General features: G+C 41.8%; 1 protein-coding gene across 1 annotated transcript in view; it reads right to left on the bottom strand.

Moving 5' to 3' along the window:
* Positions 1-10,525, bottom strand: part of LOC131896624 (MHC class I-like protein MILL2) — an 83,224-nt gene extending 72,699 nt beyond the window's left edge. Inside the window, 2 exon segments of the mRNA XM_059247405.1 lie at positions 6,582-6,709; positions 10,481-10,525. Coding sequence (XP_059103388.1) covers positions 6,582-6,709; positions 10,481-10,525 — 173 coding nt within the window.
* Positions 10,526-15,774: the final 5,249 nt, after the last annotated feature.

Genomic DNA, 15,774 nt, shown 5'->3' with positions numbered 1-15,774 from the left:
CATAAGTTTCATCCTGACTCAGGACAGGCCTCCCAGACAATCACCTACCTCTTCTGGCTCCATTGGAATCAGAATATAAGTCAATTATCAGCAGAGACAAGACAGGGTCTGGGAGCATTTGGGGTAAAAAAGAAAGAAAGAAAGAAAGAAAGAAAGAAAGAAAGAAAGAAAGAAAGAAAAAAAGAAAGAAAGAAAAGAAAAGAAAAGAAAAGAAAAGAAAAGAAAAGAAAAGAAAAGAAAAGAAAAGAAAAGAAAAGAAAAGAAAAAGAAAAAAAACATGAGCATGGCTCAAAGTTCTGGGTGTTCCTTCTGGGTCTTAGAGAACATGATAGCAAATGAGGGTACAGGAATACATGAATTAGTGACAGAGAGGAAAACTCTACTTGACCTTAAGTGAAGTTTCTTTACCTGGGAAGTTCCTTCCTCCTGGAAGAACCCCATCTTCACATTCCAATACCAGTCCAAGATGAGCCAGGAGAAATCAGAGATGCAAGGAGAGGAAGAAGAATCATAGCAGGAATCTCATAAGAGGATTGCGATTTGTTGAGTCCATGACACAGGTTGGGAATTAATTTCTGTATCTATCCATAAAACCAAGGCTTAACCCAAAGCTCAATGCTGTAATCTCAGGGATCCAAATCCCAAGGCCTGTAATTTTCTTCACTTTGATCCTATTGCCCCCAATGGCCAAGTTCTAGACAAGGGAGATAGAGGATCTACAAGCATTAGTAATGATGTTGGAGATAAAGAGCTCTTGGTAGGATATCTGGGGCTCTCCATTGATAAGCAAAGAGGACTGTGCAGGTGGGTGAGAGGCAACATTGAAGAAGAGGTTGATATTTGACCCTGGATACAAATGGTTATCTGGGAGGGATATGATCAGGACATCTGAAACATATGGAGCTAACTGAATAAAACCATAAGTAATGCCTGCAAAGAAATGGGAAAATTCTGGTGCACAGAAGGCAGATCCCAACCAGAGGTGGGATGCAAATTAGAAGAGTACCCATGTATCGTACACAATCCCTTGATCCATCACTGGCACAACACACAAAAAATCCCACTGGACTCGCATATGTGCACTGATCCTGAGTCTGAGGTGCCCACTGTCTTCATCACCCTGAGCCTGTCTTGGAAGAAGTCCCCCCAGTCCATTCTAGCTCAATGCTGGGCCTGGCTGCATGTGCTTTGGCTAGAGCAGGATTCCCTGGCCAGATTCCCTAGGTGTCTGTGTGGTGGGTCTATGTTACTACCCAAGAGTGGCTGAATGTCCCAGCTCTAGCTCTCTGTATGTAGGCAGTTATAGCTATGAAGAAACAGAAATTTCTCAAGTAACATTCAGGCTGAATGGGTCACTTCAGGTGGCAGTCACTCATTTCCAGATTACACACTCATAGGGTCCTGTGTCAATTGTGACACTGAATAAGGGAGAGTCTAGTTGTCCTCTGACGGTTTTAGCCTGTCATCTTCTGAGAGGCTTTGACCATTTATCCTCCACAGGTAGGTTGTACTCATGTACATGTTTTATGCCTACCGTCCTCAGTCTCCATGGGGTTAGAATTGTCATTTGTGACATCTTTGGGTAGCAGTGTTGTACAGACAACAGAAAGATGTTCTGTTTTAGGACCTCCGACCCTTACAAAGGCCTCTTTCAACCAGTATCAGACTTTCTAAAATCCACTCCCAATCCTTATCCTTAGAGAACCAGGCAGACGATGAATCATAGGCAGATGCAGGAGGACTTGAGTGCACCGACATGGTGTGTCTCCTGTGCTGTGTGGGAGAAACAATCTTTGCCATGTGTAAGCTGAGCTGCAGAGCCTGATGATACAGACCTAGGATCTGGAGTCTGTTGCCCATTGTCTCTTGTGGACTTCACTGACCCACTGCCTGCCTTACACCAAACAACGCTGGGTCCCTCTAGTTGTACTGATGTCCACAGCTGAGCCTGGCTCAGTGCCCTGAAGGCAATGATGTTTATAGAAGTCCCAAAGATAGGACAGAATAAGACTTCCTATTTAGCTTCCCTGAGAAGCACCCACAAACAGTCCTCAGAACTTGTGTGTACAGAAATCTCACACATAAGACCAGGAGTGGTCCTGTCATTCTACTAAATGAACAAACTAGATTGTAACATAGGCCAATCAAGATCAGGACCTGTCCCTTGCACATGAGCTGGCATTATGGAACCTATTCCCCAACAAGAATGCCTTGCCCAGCCTTGATGCAGGGGGAGGAGCTTGGTCCTGCCTCAAGGTGACATGACATGGTTTGTTGACTCTGATGGGAGGCCTGCTGTTTAGCAGCCTGAGGGTCCAGCCCTTAGTGCCACTACCCAGGGTACTCAGAGAAACGCTTCTCAGAAGCAGAGATGGAAAGATAACCTCATACATAATCTGAGGGTCATACTCTTTATTATTCTGCTCTTTATTCTTCTGCCTATTACAAATTCCCATATATATATTACAGTCCACATGGGACAATAGATCTAGTTATGAAGCATATCTTAGTATGTTTCTATTCATCAAAATTATACATCTTAATGGGAAGTCATCTTCCTGACCATCCACAGATATATGTGCCCATAAGATTGAGATGCAATCAAGAGATTATACATATATGTCATATAAAATTAGTGCAGGTACTGAGGAGATACCACAGCTGTTTCTGCACAATTGAAATTACAGACAGGAGCAACAGTTTTCAGAGTCAGTGGCTTTGCAAGCCTTGCCTGACAGGGTTCCTCCATCAGAGAATCATTCATCTGGTGGATTGACATCTGAATTATCAATTGCTATCTGCTGTAACTGCATCATGACCCACAATAGCTTGTGACATCACTCCTGACACTGCCCCTTTCTGAATGGAAGAGGAGTGAATTGGGGGATAGATGGGAGGTGGGTGGAGGGAATGGGAAGAGAGGAGGGAGGAGAAATTGGTTGGTATGTAAAACAAATGAAATTTTTTAATAAATAAATAAATAGAAGTTTATCACTGGAAACATTATAGAGGCCACTACTGTAGGTACATTTCCAAAGCAAGTGTCTTCCACACTCATGTGTTTACCAAACTCTATGTCCAGCTGTATTACTGTATGAGCTGTACCATTCATTGCAAGGTGGTCAGGAATCAATCTCCTGAAGCTGGGAAAGACCAAACACCCCCACCACTATTTATAGCTACTGTTGCTGCACCATGACCTCCACCAAAGCCTGTGTGAAGAGGTGGGTTCAAAAGAACAGAAGAAAAAAACACCTTGGGGAAAAAATGGAAGTTGCACTTTAAAACGCACACACACACACACACACACACACACACACATACGTGCATATAAACATATATATATATATATATACATATACATATACATATATATGTTTAATGGAGTCAGGCCCACCTGATGCCCCCAGTGGGCAGAAGACAACCACAGGCCTGCATAGCAACCTGTACCCCAGATAAGTGGATGCCACACAATGAGCAGGTATGTGATGGAGAAATGGGAGAGGAGAAGCAGAGTGGATCGTGCACTGTGGAGAGAAGGGGAACTGAAGACACAAAGGTGGTGAGGAACAGGCTGATGTGGGTGGCCTATGCTGCCACCCATGATGTCCATGTGATGTCTGGACCTGTGCTGGTGCAGAGGGACATCTATGGGTCCATGGCCCTATCTCACACATGATCTGTGATTATCTCCATGGCACATGTGACCACCAAAGGCTATGCAAATGCTTGGAATCTGAGCTACCACCTGAAGCCATGTTGTTGTCTGAAGGTCACAGTGTCACTGAGACTATACTGATCTTAATGACCTGTGCTGCTACTCAGAGGCATGGTGACATCTGGGCTCAAGCTGCAGCTGAGGGCCATGTCTGTGTTCATGGCCCTACCTTAGGCAGGGTCTGTGTTGATGTCTGTGGGTCTTTTGACTACTGAGAACCTTGGAGAGTTGAACCTGGGCAACTGCTCTACATAAAACAGAGACTACTTAAGAGAAAATTGTTGTTTTTATACAAACAATTTGGGATTATCATCTGCCTATACTCAAAGAAACACTACAAAAAAAGGAGACCTGAGATGATATAAATAACCATTTCCATTCCATTTCCATTCCAGGCTCCTCCTACATAGTAACTCTAATGTCAGTCATAGCAGGGACTTTCACCCTTCTATTCTGCTAGTTTACTGTTGGCTCTTGCATCATTAATGCCTTATCCAGAAGATGATTCTTGTGTGGGTACCCTTAAGCAGATGGTTATCAGAACCCAATATAAAGAGGTACCTATCACAGAGTCAAGGATTTGTCTCGGGATACAACTCAACTGGAGAATGTAAGGGTCACAGTTAACTGTAAGCCCCAGTTGCCCAAGGACAGATAACTTCCAGGACTGTTGGAGGTTGCTGTTTATGAGAGATAACAAATCACATGTTTTAGCTCCCCTAAACAAATTTTGTCGACTCAGCTGGGCTGGATGTGCTTGATCACACATAAGCGGGAGATATGCAGGCAGTGCTTGACCCTTGCAATGGGAAACACAGTAGCCTTGTGGTTTTGCCTTTTTAAGCCTCTGTAAAATGTGACTCATTGCATATTTTCTAGGAATCTACAATATGTACTGGGCCAGAGCCCATCATCCTGGCCAGTATTTAATTAAAGCTTGGTGCAAGAAAATTGGCCATTTCTTTTAGATTTTCCAATTTTGTGGAGTACAAGTTTTTGAAGTGTGACCTGAGGATTCTCTGGATTTCCTCATTATCTGGTGTTAATGTCCTCCTTTTCCTTTCTGATTTTGTTAATTTGGATATTCTCTCTCTGCCTTTTAGTTAGTTTGGATGAGGGTTTGTCTATCTTGCTGATTTTCTCAAAGAACCAACTCTTGGTTTCATTGATTCTTTGTACTGTTCTCTTTGTTTCTATTTTATTGATTTCAGCCTGGAGTTTGATTATTTCCTGCTGTCTACTCTTCCTGGGTAAGTTTGTTTCATTTTGTTAGAGAGTATCAGGTATTCTGTTAAGTCGCTAGTGTGAGATTTCCCCGTATTCTTTATGTAGGCACATAGTGCTGTGAAATTTCCTCCCAGCACTGCTTTCACAGTGTCCTATGAGTTTGGGTATGTTGTGCAATTATTTTCATTGAATTCTAGGAAGCGCTTAATTTCTTTCTTTATTTCTTCCTTGACCCAGTGGTGATTCAGTTTCCATGAGTTTGTAGGCTTTCTGTAGTTTATGTTGTTGTTGAACTCTAACCTTAACCCATGGTGATCTGGTAAGACACAAAGGGTTATTCCAATTTTTTTTTGTATCTGTTAAGATTTGCTTTATGGCTGAGTATGTGGTCAATTTTAGAGAAGGTTTCATGGGGTGCTGAGAAGAAGGCATATTCTTTTGTGTTTGGGTAAAACATTCTATAGATGTCTATGAAGTCCATCTGAGTCATACATGACATCTGTTAGTTCATTTATTTCTTGGTTAAGTTTCTTTCTGGCAGACCTGTCCATTGGTGAGAGTAGGGTGTTGAAGTTTCCCATTATTAATCTGTGAGGTTTGATGTGTGGTTTAAACTTTAGTACTATTTCTTTTACAAATGTGGGAGTCCTTGTATTTGGGGCATAGATGTTAAAATTGAGACTTCATCGTGATGGATTTTTCTGGTGACAAATATGAAAAGTTGTTGGAGCCAGCTGACGAGTTGACTAGGGTTGCTGAGTAGGGCATGAGGCTGAGGAAAAAACAGAAACAGAAGAATAGACGGAGACAGAAAATCAGTGCCGGAGGGCTTCTGTTCGATACCAAGCAAGCCCTGAGTTTATTTCACAGCCAGCTTATGTAGAAACTGAAAGGCTAAAGTGGAACAAAGCACAGCACAGGCAGTCTAGCCTGTCCTTGAATCAAACATGTGCCACCTGCTAACATCAGCAGCCTGCCTAGAATTTGTCATTTGCTAAATGATTAGTTCTTTCTACAGTGTAATCAGGACTTTCTTACAGTCCCTGTACTTTTCCTAGGAGCCTTATCAGAGCTTTCTCACAGCCTCTGAAGAGACTAGAGCAAGCAAGCTTTGAACTCTTTTGAGTCAGAATGGACTTCAGCTTCAAGATGAGTCACTGTGGGAAACTGAGTCACTATGGGCTCCCACAAAAGGTCCTTCTCCATCTCTTTCGATTAATTTTAGTTTGAAGTCTGTTTTGTTAGACTTCAAGAGCTACATCAGCTTGCTTCTTAGGTCCATTTGATTGGAAAATCTTTTCACAGCTCTTTTCTCTGAGGTAATGCCTGTCTTTGAAGTTGAGGTATGCTTCTTGTATGCAGCAGAAGGATGGTCCTCCCAAGGCAGAGAGACTTTATTTATAGTCAAGTGGATTTTCCTATAGTCCACTCAAATCTTCCTGTCTCCTCCATTTCCTTTAATGATTGTCATGACCCAGAAGGATTGCCCAAAGCTCTGAATGATGCTCATGCTCCTTTACTCCACATGCTCCCGATTCCTGTATTGTTTCAGCTGGTGATTGGGTTCTGCTCTGATTCCAGGAGGCAGGTGATGAATGTGCCTGGGAGACCTGTCCTGAGTCAGGACAAAACTTACATTTTGATGGTGCTGTTTCCTTGACTCTTCAAGATGTCTGTTGTGAACATCACAGTGTCCCTCGGCTTAGATTCTGGGGAGTGAGGAAAGAGATATTCAGGGTAGATGTCCTTCAGTTGTACCTTGGCCTTTGACAAAATCCAACACCCCTTCATGATAAAGTCCTAGAGAGATCAAGAATACAAGGAACATACCTAAACATAATAAAGGCAATTTACAGCAAGCCAACAGTCAACATCAAATTAAATGGAGAGAAACTCAAAGTGATTCCACTAAAATCAGGAACAAGACAAGGCTGTCCACTCTCCCCATATTTATTCAGTATAGTCCTTGAAGTTCTAGCTAGAGCAATAAGACAACAAAAGGAGATCAAGGGGATACAAATTGGAAAGGAAGAAGTCAAACTTTCAGTATTTGCAGACAATATGATAGTCTACATAAGTGACCCCAAAAATTCTACCAGGGAACTCCTACAACTGATAAACATCGTCACTATGTGGCAGGATACAAGAATAACTCAAAAAAATCAGTAGCCCTCCTATACACAAATGATAAAAGGACTGAGAAAGAAATCAGAGAAACATCACCCTTTACAATAGCCACAAATGATATAAAATACCTTGGGGTAGCTCTAACCAAAAAGGGGAAGGACCTGTATGACAAAAACTTTAAGTCTCTGAAGAAAGAAATTAAAGAAGATATCAGAAAACAGAAAGATCTCCTATGCTCATGGATAGGTAGGATCAACATAATAAAAATGACAATTTTACCAAAAGTAATGTACAGATTCAGTGCAATCCCCATCAAAATCCCAACACAATTCTTCACAGACCTGGAAAGAACAAAACTCAACTTCGTATGGAAAAACAGAAAAGCTAGGATAGCTAAAAGAATCCTTTGAAATAAGGCAACTCCTGGAGGCATCACTGCCCCTGACTTCAAGCTCTACTATAGTAATAAAAACAGCTTGGTATTGGCATAAAAACAGACATGTGGAACAATAAAATAGAATTGAAGATCCTAATATTAATCTACACATGTATGAACACCTGGTTTTTGACAAAGAAGGCAAAACTGTACAATGGAAAAAAAGGAAGCATCTTCAACAAATGGTGCTGGCATAACTAGATGTCAACATGTAGAAGATTACAAATAGATCCATATCTGTCACCATGCACAAAACTCAAATCCAAGTGGATCAAAGACCTCAACATAAATCCAGCTACACTGAACCTGACAGAAGAGAAAGTAGGAAGTAATCTTGAATGCATTGGCACAAGAAATCACTTTCTAAATATAACACCAGTAGCACAGACACTGAGAGCAACAATTAATAAATGGGACCCCCTGAAAATGTGAAACTTCTGTAAAGCAAAGGACACAGTAAATAAGACAAAATGACAGCCTACAGAATGGGAAAAGATCTTCACCAACCCCACATCCCACATCTGACAGGGGCCTGATCTTCAACATATATAATGAATTCAAGAAACTAGACAGCAAAATACCAAACAATCCAATTTAAAAATGGGCTACAGATCTAAACAGAAAATTCTCAACAGAAGACTCTCAAATGCCAAAAGACATTTAAGAAATTGCTCAACATCCTTAGTCATCAGGGAAATGCAAATCAAAACGACTCTGAGATACCATCTTACACCTGTCAGAATGGCTAAGATCAAAAATACTGAGAACAGCTTATGTTGGAGAGGCTGTGGAACAAAGGGAACACTCTTCCACTGTTGGTGTGATCGCAAACTTGTACAGCCACTTTGGAAATCAGTGTGATGGTTTCTCAGAAAATTGGGACTCAATCTACCTCAAGACCCAATGATACCATTCTTGGGCAAATACTCAAGGAATGTTCAAGCATACCACTAGGACACTTGCTCAACTATGTTTACAGCAGCATTATTCATAATTGCCAGAACCTGGAAACAACCTAGATGCCCCTCAACCAAAAAATGGATAAAGAAAATGTGGTACATATACACAAAAGAGTATTTTATTACCTTGCTGTAAAAAACAATGACATGAAATTTGCAGGCAAATGGATGGAACTAGAAAATATCATCCTGAGTGAGGTAACCCAGACTCAGAGAGACAAACATGGTATTTACTCACTCATAAGTGGATACTAGGTGTAAAGCAAAAGATAATCAGACTACAACCCACAGCTCCAGAGAATCTAGAAGACAAGGAGGACCCTAATAGCGATATACGAATAACCTTGGGAAGGGGAAACAGAGGAGATCCTGATGAGTAAACTAGGGATGGGAGGGCAATAGAGGTTAGGGGGTGGGGAATGAGAACATAAGGGAACAGGATGGTTGAGCTGGGGCTGGGATGGAGTGGGATAGCAATGAAAGAGATAACTTGATAGTAGACATTATGGTGTAAGGGAGGAACCTGGTGCTAGAGAAATTCCCAGGAATTCACAAGAATGATCCCAGATTAGACCACTAGCAATGGTGGTGAGGGTGCCTGAACTGGCCTACCCTGGTAATCAGATTGGTGAATACCCTGTCATCATAGAGCCTTCATCCAGGAACTGATGGAAGTAGATGCAGAGATCCACAATCATGCACCAGACTGAGCTCCAGGAGTCCAGTCAAAGAGAGGGAAGAGGGATTATATGAGCAAGGGGGCCGGGGGGGGGGGGGGGGTGTCAAGATCATAATGGGGAAATCTACAGAGACAACTGAACCAAGCTCATAGGAACTCACTAACCTTAGACTGACAGCTGTGGAACCTGCATTGGACCAGACTAGACCCTCCGTATACAGGAGACAGTTGTGTAGCTGGATCTGTTTGAAGGGCCCCTGGTAGTGTGATCAGGATCTATCCCTGGTGCATGAGCTGGCTTTCTGGAGCTCATTACCTCTAGTTGGACACCTTGCTCACCTCTGGTAAACTGGGAAGGGGCTTGGTCCTGCCTCAACTGAATGTGCCAGGCTCCCCCCATGGGAGAACTTATCCTGTTGGAGGAGGGGTTGGGGGGAAAGGCAGGGTGAGTGGGATAAGGGATGAGAGGGGGATCTATGGTTGGTATGTAAAATGAATTTTAAAAATTTTAAAAATAGGGTAAGATAAAAGGCTGATGCTAAAATGATTTTAAATAAGTAACTGCTTCAGCAGAAAGTCCCTGTGCTAGAGACAGTATCTACAGGAAGGAACAAATTTAAGCCATGTGTTTTACCTTCCAGGAGAAGTGACTACAACACACAAGAAAACATATCATTTCCTGTCCATAGATGGGCTTGGAGGAACTGAAATTCTGCAGAAATTCTGCAGAGGCAGGTGGCTTAGTTCTTGAGTCAGATCTAACCGTCTATTTGTTTTCATTTCCTGGACCAGACATCCCCTCAAGCTACTGGTGACCAAGATTAACATCTCTGAAAAACAGCTCCTCCCCCTCCACAGACACCAGTGAAGGCCTCTAGAGTGGAGACACTGGATATGCAGCTGTAGACAGACAGCTGGTGCTTCACATCTGCCAGCCGTGATCTGTGTGAGCCTGATTTGACCACTGCGTTTTCTGCGTCTCAATATCCCAGTGATATCATGTATGGCAAATGAGTGTTGCCATAGCAATAGGGTAGTAATAAGGTAGGCTAAATATGAACAAGGACCTGACACAGGGAGGCAGTGTCAGGAAGTCAAAATACAATGGCCAATGGTGATTAGCTTTGAGTAGGGAACAATCTGGCATTTCCTCCTCCTCCTCCTAACATTCCCTGCTCACCGAGAGCTTCCTGCTGCTGAACTGCTGTCCCCCTCTGTCCTCTCTCAGTACTCTGCAAGCACAAACTCTGAGTCCCCTCCCAAGCTCTTATCTTAGGAAATTCCATCTGTTCTCTGAGATCCTCTTACCCACTGTCAATGCATGGTCACCTCACCTTTGTGTCAGGACACAGGTCGGCAGCATTAGACTCGATTCCCATGGCCTTAATCAGGCCACATCTCCTGCAGCCCACTCTAGGACAGATGTAGCAGCTGTCTGTGCTGTGACCTGACTACTGTCAGTTTACAACACCTGACCCCTCCGTGCTCCTTGTCACTAACACTACACTGACCACAGCACACGGTGTGAAACTCCCCATTGCTGCTAAAAGGTTATAAAAGATCAGACGTTCCCTTTGTTCTGGGGATCAATGATGCTGCCCAGTAATGGAGGGTGTTCTTAGAAGAGGTTCCTCAAGCTCCCTCGGTGATCACTCACATGGTAGCTATTTCTCATCTCTCTCTCTCTCTCTCTCTCTCTCTCTCTCTCTCTCTCTCTCTCTCTCATGCTCTCTTATTTTTACTTTTATTTTTAAAGCTTTCAAAAGTACTGTATCACAAATTCTAATTGGTCTTAATAATAAAAACCCAGAGCCAGATATTGGGGTAAATGCTGAAAGATCAGTAAAGGAGCCAGCCACTAGAGAGACTTCTTACCTCTACCAAATCCTCAGCCAAGCTTTTGTCTTTGCTAGGATTCTGCCACTCTTCCAGCTGCATGACCACGCATGCGCAGTTCAGTAGCTAAGCAAGGGGTCTTACATCTTACATCATCAGCGCACTGTGTGATTGTGCAAATGGGCAAAGCACGGTCACGCAATCAACGCATGCATGGTGTAGCTCTGTAAGCTCACATGCGCATGTGCAGGGAAATACTTAAAAAGCCAGTCACAGACTCCCCTCTCTCTTCTGCTCTCCCCCCACTACTCTCTCTCTCTCTCTCTCTCTCTCTCTCTCTCTCTCTCTCTCTCTCTCTCTCTCTCTCTCTCTATCTATCCCATCTATCTATCCATCTATTTTTCTATCCATCTCTGCATGTGTCTTTTCCCAGGCCTGGTCACTCTCTTCTGTCCCCCCACTCCTCCTAATAAGGCTCTGATACTGGGTTTTGTTGTGCCTCATGACCTTTCTACACGGTAAAAGTGCTACATTTAAAACAAACAGTCTTCACCCCACCTTATCATTTCTTCTCTCGGCCCAGCCATATCACTTCCAGTTTCCTCCTCCCAAGTGCTGGGAATAAAGGTGTGTGCCACCACTGCTCAGCCTCTATTGGCTAGCTCTGCACTCTGATCTTCAGGCAAGATTTATTTCTAAAAGCACAAACAAAAAAATCACATTTTCCTCTTTTTGTTGAAAATAAAAAAGGTTATAATGAATATAAGAGAAATGATATACAATAAGTATATACAATATATTCAGGCAATGAATACATCAACAATGTCTAGTCCATTAACATTTGACAAATTCAGAGAAAACACTCCATTATTTATCCAATCTTGATGAGTCCAAAAGGTTGTACCTAATTTACTTTCTAGTCTAACTTGCATTACCAAAACTATCTTTTAATGTCTCTCAACCTTATACACTTTACACCTCTTTAAGGAATTTCTTTTCTGAATCTGATAACAAGGGAAACTATAACTATAAAGTCTTCAACTCCATCAAAGACCTGAGAAGAAAATAATATTACCTGAGTAAGCAGGAAGGCAAGCAAGTGACTTCCAAAAAATATGAGAAATGACAGAAATGGCTGGCTGCCTGGACAATCACCCCAAGGTTCCTTTGCAATGTTGGGGCATCTACCTTTGGCCTACAGGCCTAGAATATCTGACAGACTTATCTGTGAAGCAGATTTTCTGAAGGAATGTTTTACCTTGTCTTGGCAAAGTTCAACAGTCCTTTCTTTTGTGTCCTCCATGTCCCATTTGGATGGCATACTGTCAGCAGTTGAGGCAAGGGCAGTTTCTTGCCCAGTGGCTAACTTTTGACACAAAGAAAGTAAACTCCATGTGCAGTTTCTTTGATGCTCATCATCTTCTCTGAAGTAGATTGGTTCTGCCAGGAGCAGACATGTCTCATTTTCATTTAAAAAGAATCTATGTTATTAAAACATCTTTTTTTTTTTTTTTTTTTTTTTGGTTTTTCGAGACAGGGTTTCTCTGTGTAGCTTTGCGCCTTTCCTGGGACTCGCTTGGTAGCCCAGGCTGGCCTTGAACTCACAGAGATCCGCCTGCCTCTGCCTCCCGAGAGCTGGGATTAAAGGCGTGCGCCACCACCGCCCGGCTATTAAAACATCTTAAATGCCATATTCTGTAGATCTCTGGAGTGTTTGAAGATGATCTATCTATCTAAAATATATCTGTTTGACCTTAAAAACATACCTAATATGACTACAAATTTTATTGTAATGACTAATTACTGACTTGCATTTCTTTATATCCTAATTAGTTTGTAATAACTTTCATGGACTAGAAGTTTACTCATTGTTAAATGAGTTGTATAGGTTCAATACCTTGAACAAGATTAGAAACATATGTACAGCATGCTCTAACAAAAATAATCTTAATTTTCTATCACTATACAAAGATCTATATCAATGTAAAAGATTTAAAACAAGTAGTTGCTTTTTAAAAGTAGATTCAATAATCTACACTTTTATCCTGTCATATTTATATGCCCATTTTTTCTTTTCAGAGTAGATTCAATAATCTATCCTTTATCATGTCATTTCTATATTCCCTTTTTTTTTCAAAACAAGAATTCTAAATCTAATCTCCTTTGTTCAGCTTTTTTCTTGACCATTATCAATAACAACTTGTAACCAACCATCCTAAACAATGACAAATATCCATAACCTATTGAAAGACCAAAAGCCACCCACCCCACCTCTTGGGAATGTGGGTATCGTGTTCTTAATTTTACTTCCTGCTGTCTGGAGGCAACAGCATCTTTAGGGGATCCTGAAAAGAAAATTTGGGGTTAATTGTCAAGTCATGGGAGAGGTAGCTGTATTGTCCAGTCTCTGTGTAATGGGAAAAAGTGCAGGGCTTGTCTCGAGTCCTGGCTAGAGTAGTCTGTGAGGCTGGATCATCTCAGCTAGCCACCTTGAGATTGTCCTGGGCAGTCTGTAGTCCAAAGCTGATCTTTAGATGGTGTTTGTCAGCTTAGTGGTGTTATCATATATTGAGAGCTGCTGGTAGCAAAAGACCATGGGAGTATACAGCAGGTGACAACTAGTGTTCAGAAGGTCAACCTATCAGCACCAAGGGTTCTGTTGGAGGAAACCATCACGAAAGGTGTTATGGAATTACTACCTTTTGAATGAATTGGCTGTTTCTTGTTGTAAACTTCTTGTGCAATAACAGCTATGATATCTCCCCATTTACCGTGCATCTCCATGTTATGTGTATGTGTAATGTCATGATTGCATCTCAATCTTATGGGCGCACGTAATTGTGGATAGTCAAGAAGATGGTTTCTTATTTAACTGAACAATTTTGATGAATAGAAACATGCTAAAATATGCTTCATACTAGGTCTGTTGTTCCATGTGGACTGTAGACACTTAGAGGTCTTGTTCTCCATCCTTAGCCACTAACAAGGCAAAATTGGCCAGACTAAGTGTCCTCGTAGAACTTTCACAGGGCGTAACTGCAGATGCCTGGCTTTGTTGGATCAAAACCCTTCAGAAGAATTATAGTGAACTTGAAATATAGTGCAGGTGTCTAGTCTTAGTATATCTTAGTGTAGATGAATTTCTAAATGGTCTTATTAAATAAAAAACACGGAGCCAACCATAAGGGTGAAAGCCTTAGAGATCAGGGAAATAGTGATAGCCACCAACCTTACCTCTCCAGCTCTGCAGCTACCAAAAGTGAGTTACTTTCTGTCCACTGGCACCTTTATTGCCTTGCTGTTCTGCCCTCTCATTGTCTCGTAGCCCAGCTACCTCACTTCCTTGTTACTGCCTGTCTGTACAGACCTCCAGGTCTCTATGGTTGGTGCTGGGATTAAAGGTGTGTGTCACCATGCTTGGCTCTGTTCCCAGTGTGACCTTGAACACAGAGACCCTGCCTGCTAAGTGATCGGATTAAGGGCGTGTGCTACCACTGCCTGACTTTTGTGTTTATTTAGTGGCTTGCTATTTCCTCTAATCTCCAGGCTGCTGTGGAATGTTTTGTATGTCAAATGTGTTGCTCTGAATGGTTAATAATAAAACATTGATTGTCCAGTAGCCAGACAAAAAGTATAGGCGGGACAAACAGAGAAGAGAATTCTGGGAAGTGGAAGGCTGAGGCAGAGCGACACTGCCAGCTACTACCGTGACAAGATGTAAGGTACCAATAAGCCATGAGCCATGTGGCAAAGTATAGATTAATAAAAATGGGTTAATTTAAGATATAAGAACAGTTAACAAGAAGCCTTAGCCATTAGGCCAAACAGTTTAAATAATAAAAAGAAAAGGTTAAGAGATTCTTGTGTATTAACATACAAGTAAAATATCACCACATCTTAGTCCTTTAAGAGATCAATAGCACCTATGTTGCCCTAAGCTTCCTCCACCAGCCCCTCCCCACTCTGACTGAAATAACAATTAACACTTTGTATTTATTGCTACACCAGTTTTTAGTGCAAGATTTTAGGCTCAGTAGACTATGTATAGGTTCTGAGATTCAGGTGACTTATAGAAAAATGCTGTTAACTGACTAACCATGTCTGGATATTATTAATCACATAAAATAGTACATGTACTCTTTGCCTTTTCCTTTAATCTCTCACTGGTTTAATTTCTTCCCTTGTAACCCTTGTAGCTATCCCTTTAAGAGATAGTCAGAACTTTTTACAACCCACAGCTGTTGTCAATCACCAATCAAGCTGACCAAGTCTTTGCCAAGTGTGACTCTTATCAGAATACTTGTCCCTGAGAGTTTACTTTGTAGTTTTTACTAATAAGTTGTTAATTAATGGATAGAGGTGTGTGTGTGTGTGTGTGTGTGTGTATGTGTGTGTGTGTGCACTTGGGGGGGTGAAGGGAGGAACAAAGGTGGAAAGAACTACATAGAATAATGAGAGAACAGAGAAGGGACAGAGAGGAGCTAAGTATGAGAACAGAAAAGATGTATAGATAGAATAAAGTGAATGGACTAAAGAGCTCTGTGTGCTCAGACTCATTTGATATCCCTCAGATTAGCATCCTAGACACTTGTAGTGTCTGTTCTGGACCCTGGTAGAAATCTCCTCAGGGCAGGGACCTGTGAAGAATTTGTTAATCATAGTCCTGGTGGAATCATCATTGTTGGGCCCCATCATCCTTTTAGAGACTTCAAAGGTCACTGTTAGGCATGGTCATGGTTCACTGTCAAAAACAAATCTCCTCAAATCTAACGTATGCACAGGAGTCCATTCA

This window comes from Peromyscus eremicus, chromosome 1 (assembly GCF_949786415.1).
Source record: "Peromyscus eremicus chromosome 1, PerEre_H2_v1, whole genome shotgun sequence".
Taxonomy (NCBI): Eukaryota; Metazoa; Chordata; class Mammalia; order Rodentia; family Cricetidae; genus Peromyscus; species Peromyscus eremicus.
Note: the sequence above shows the minus strand (reverse complement) of the source record. Positions and strands in the feature narration are given on the sequence as shown.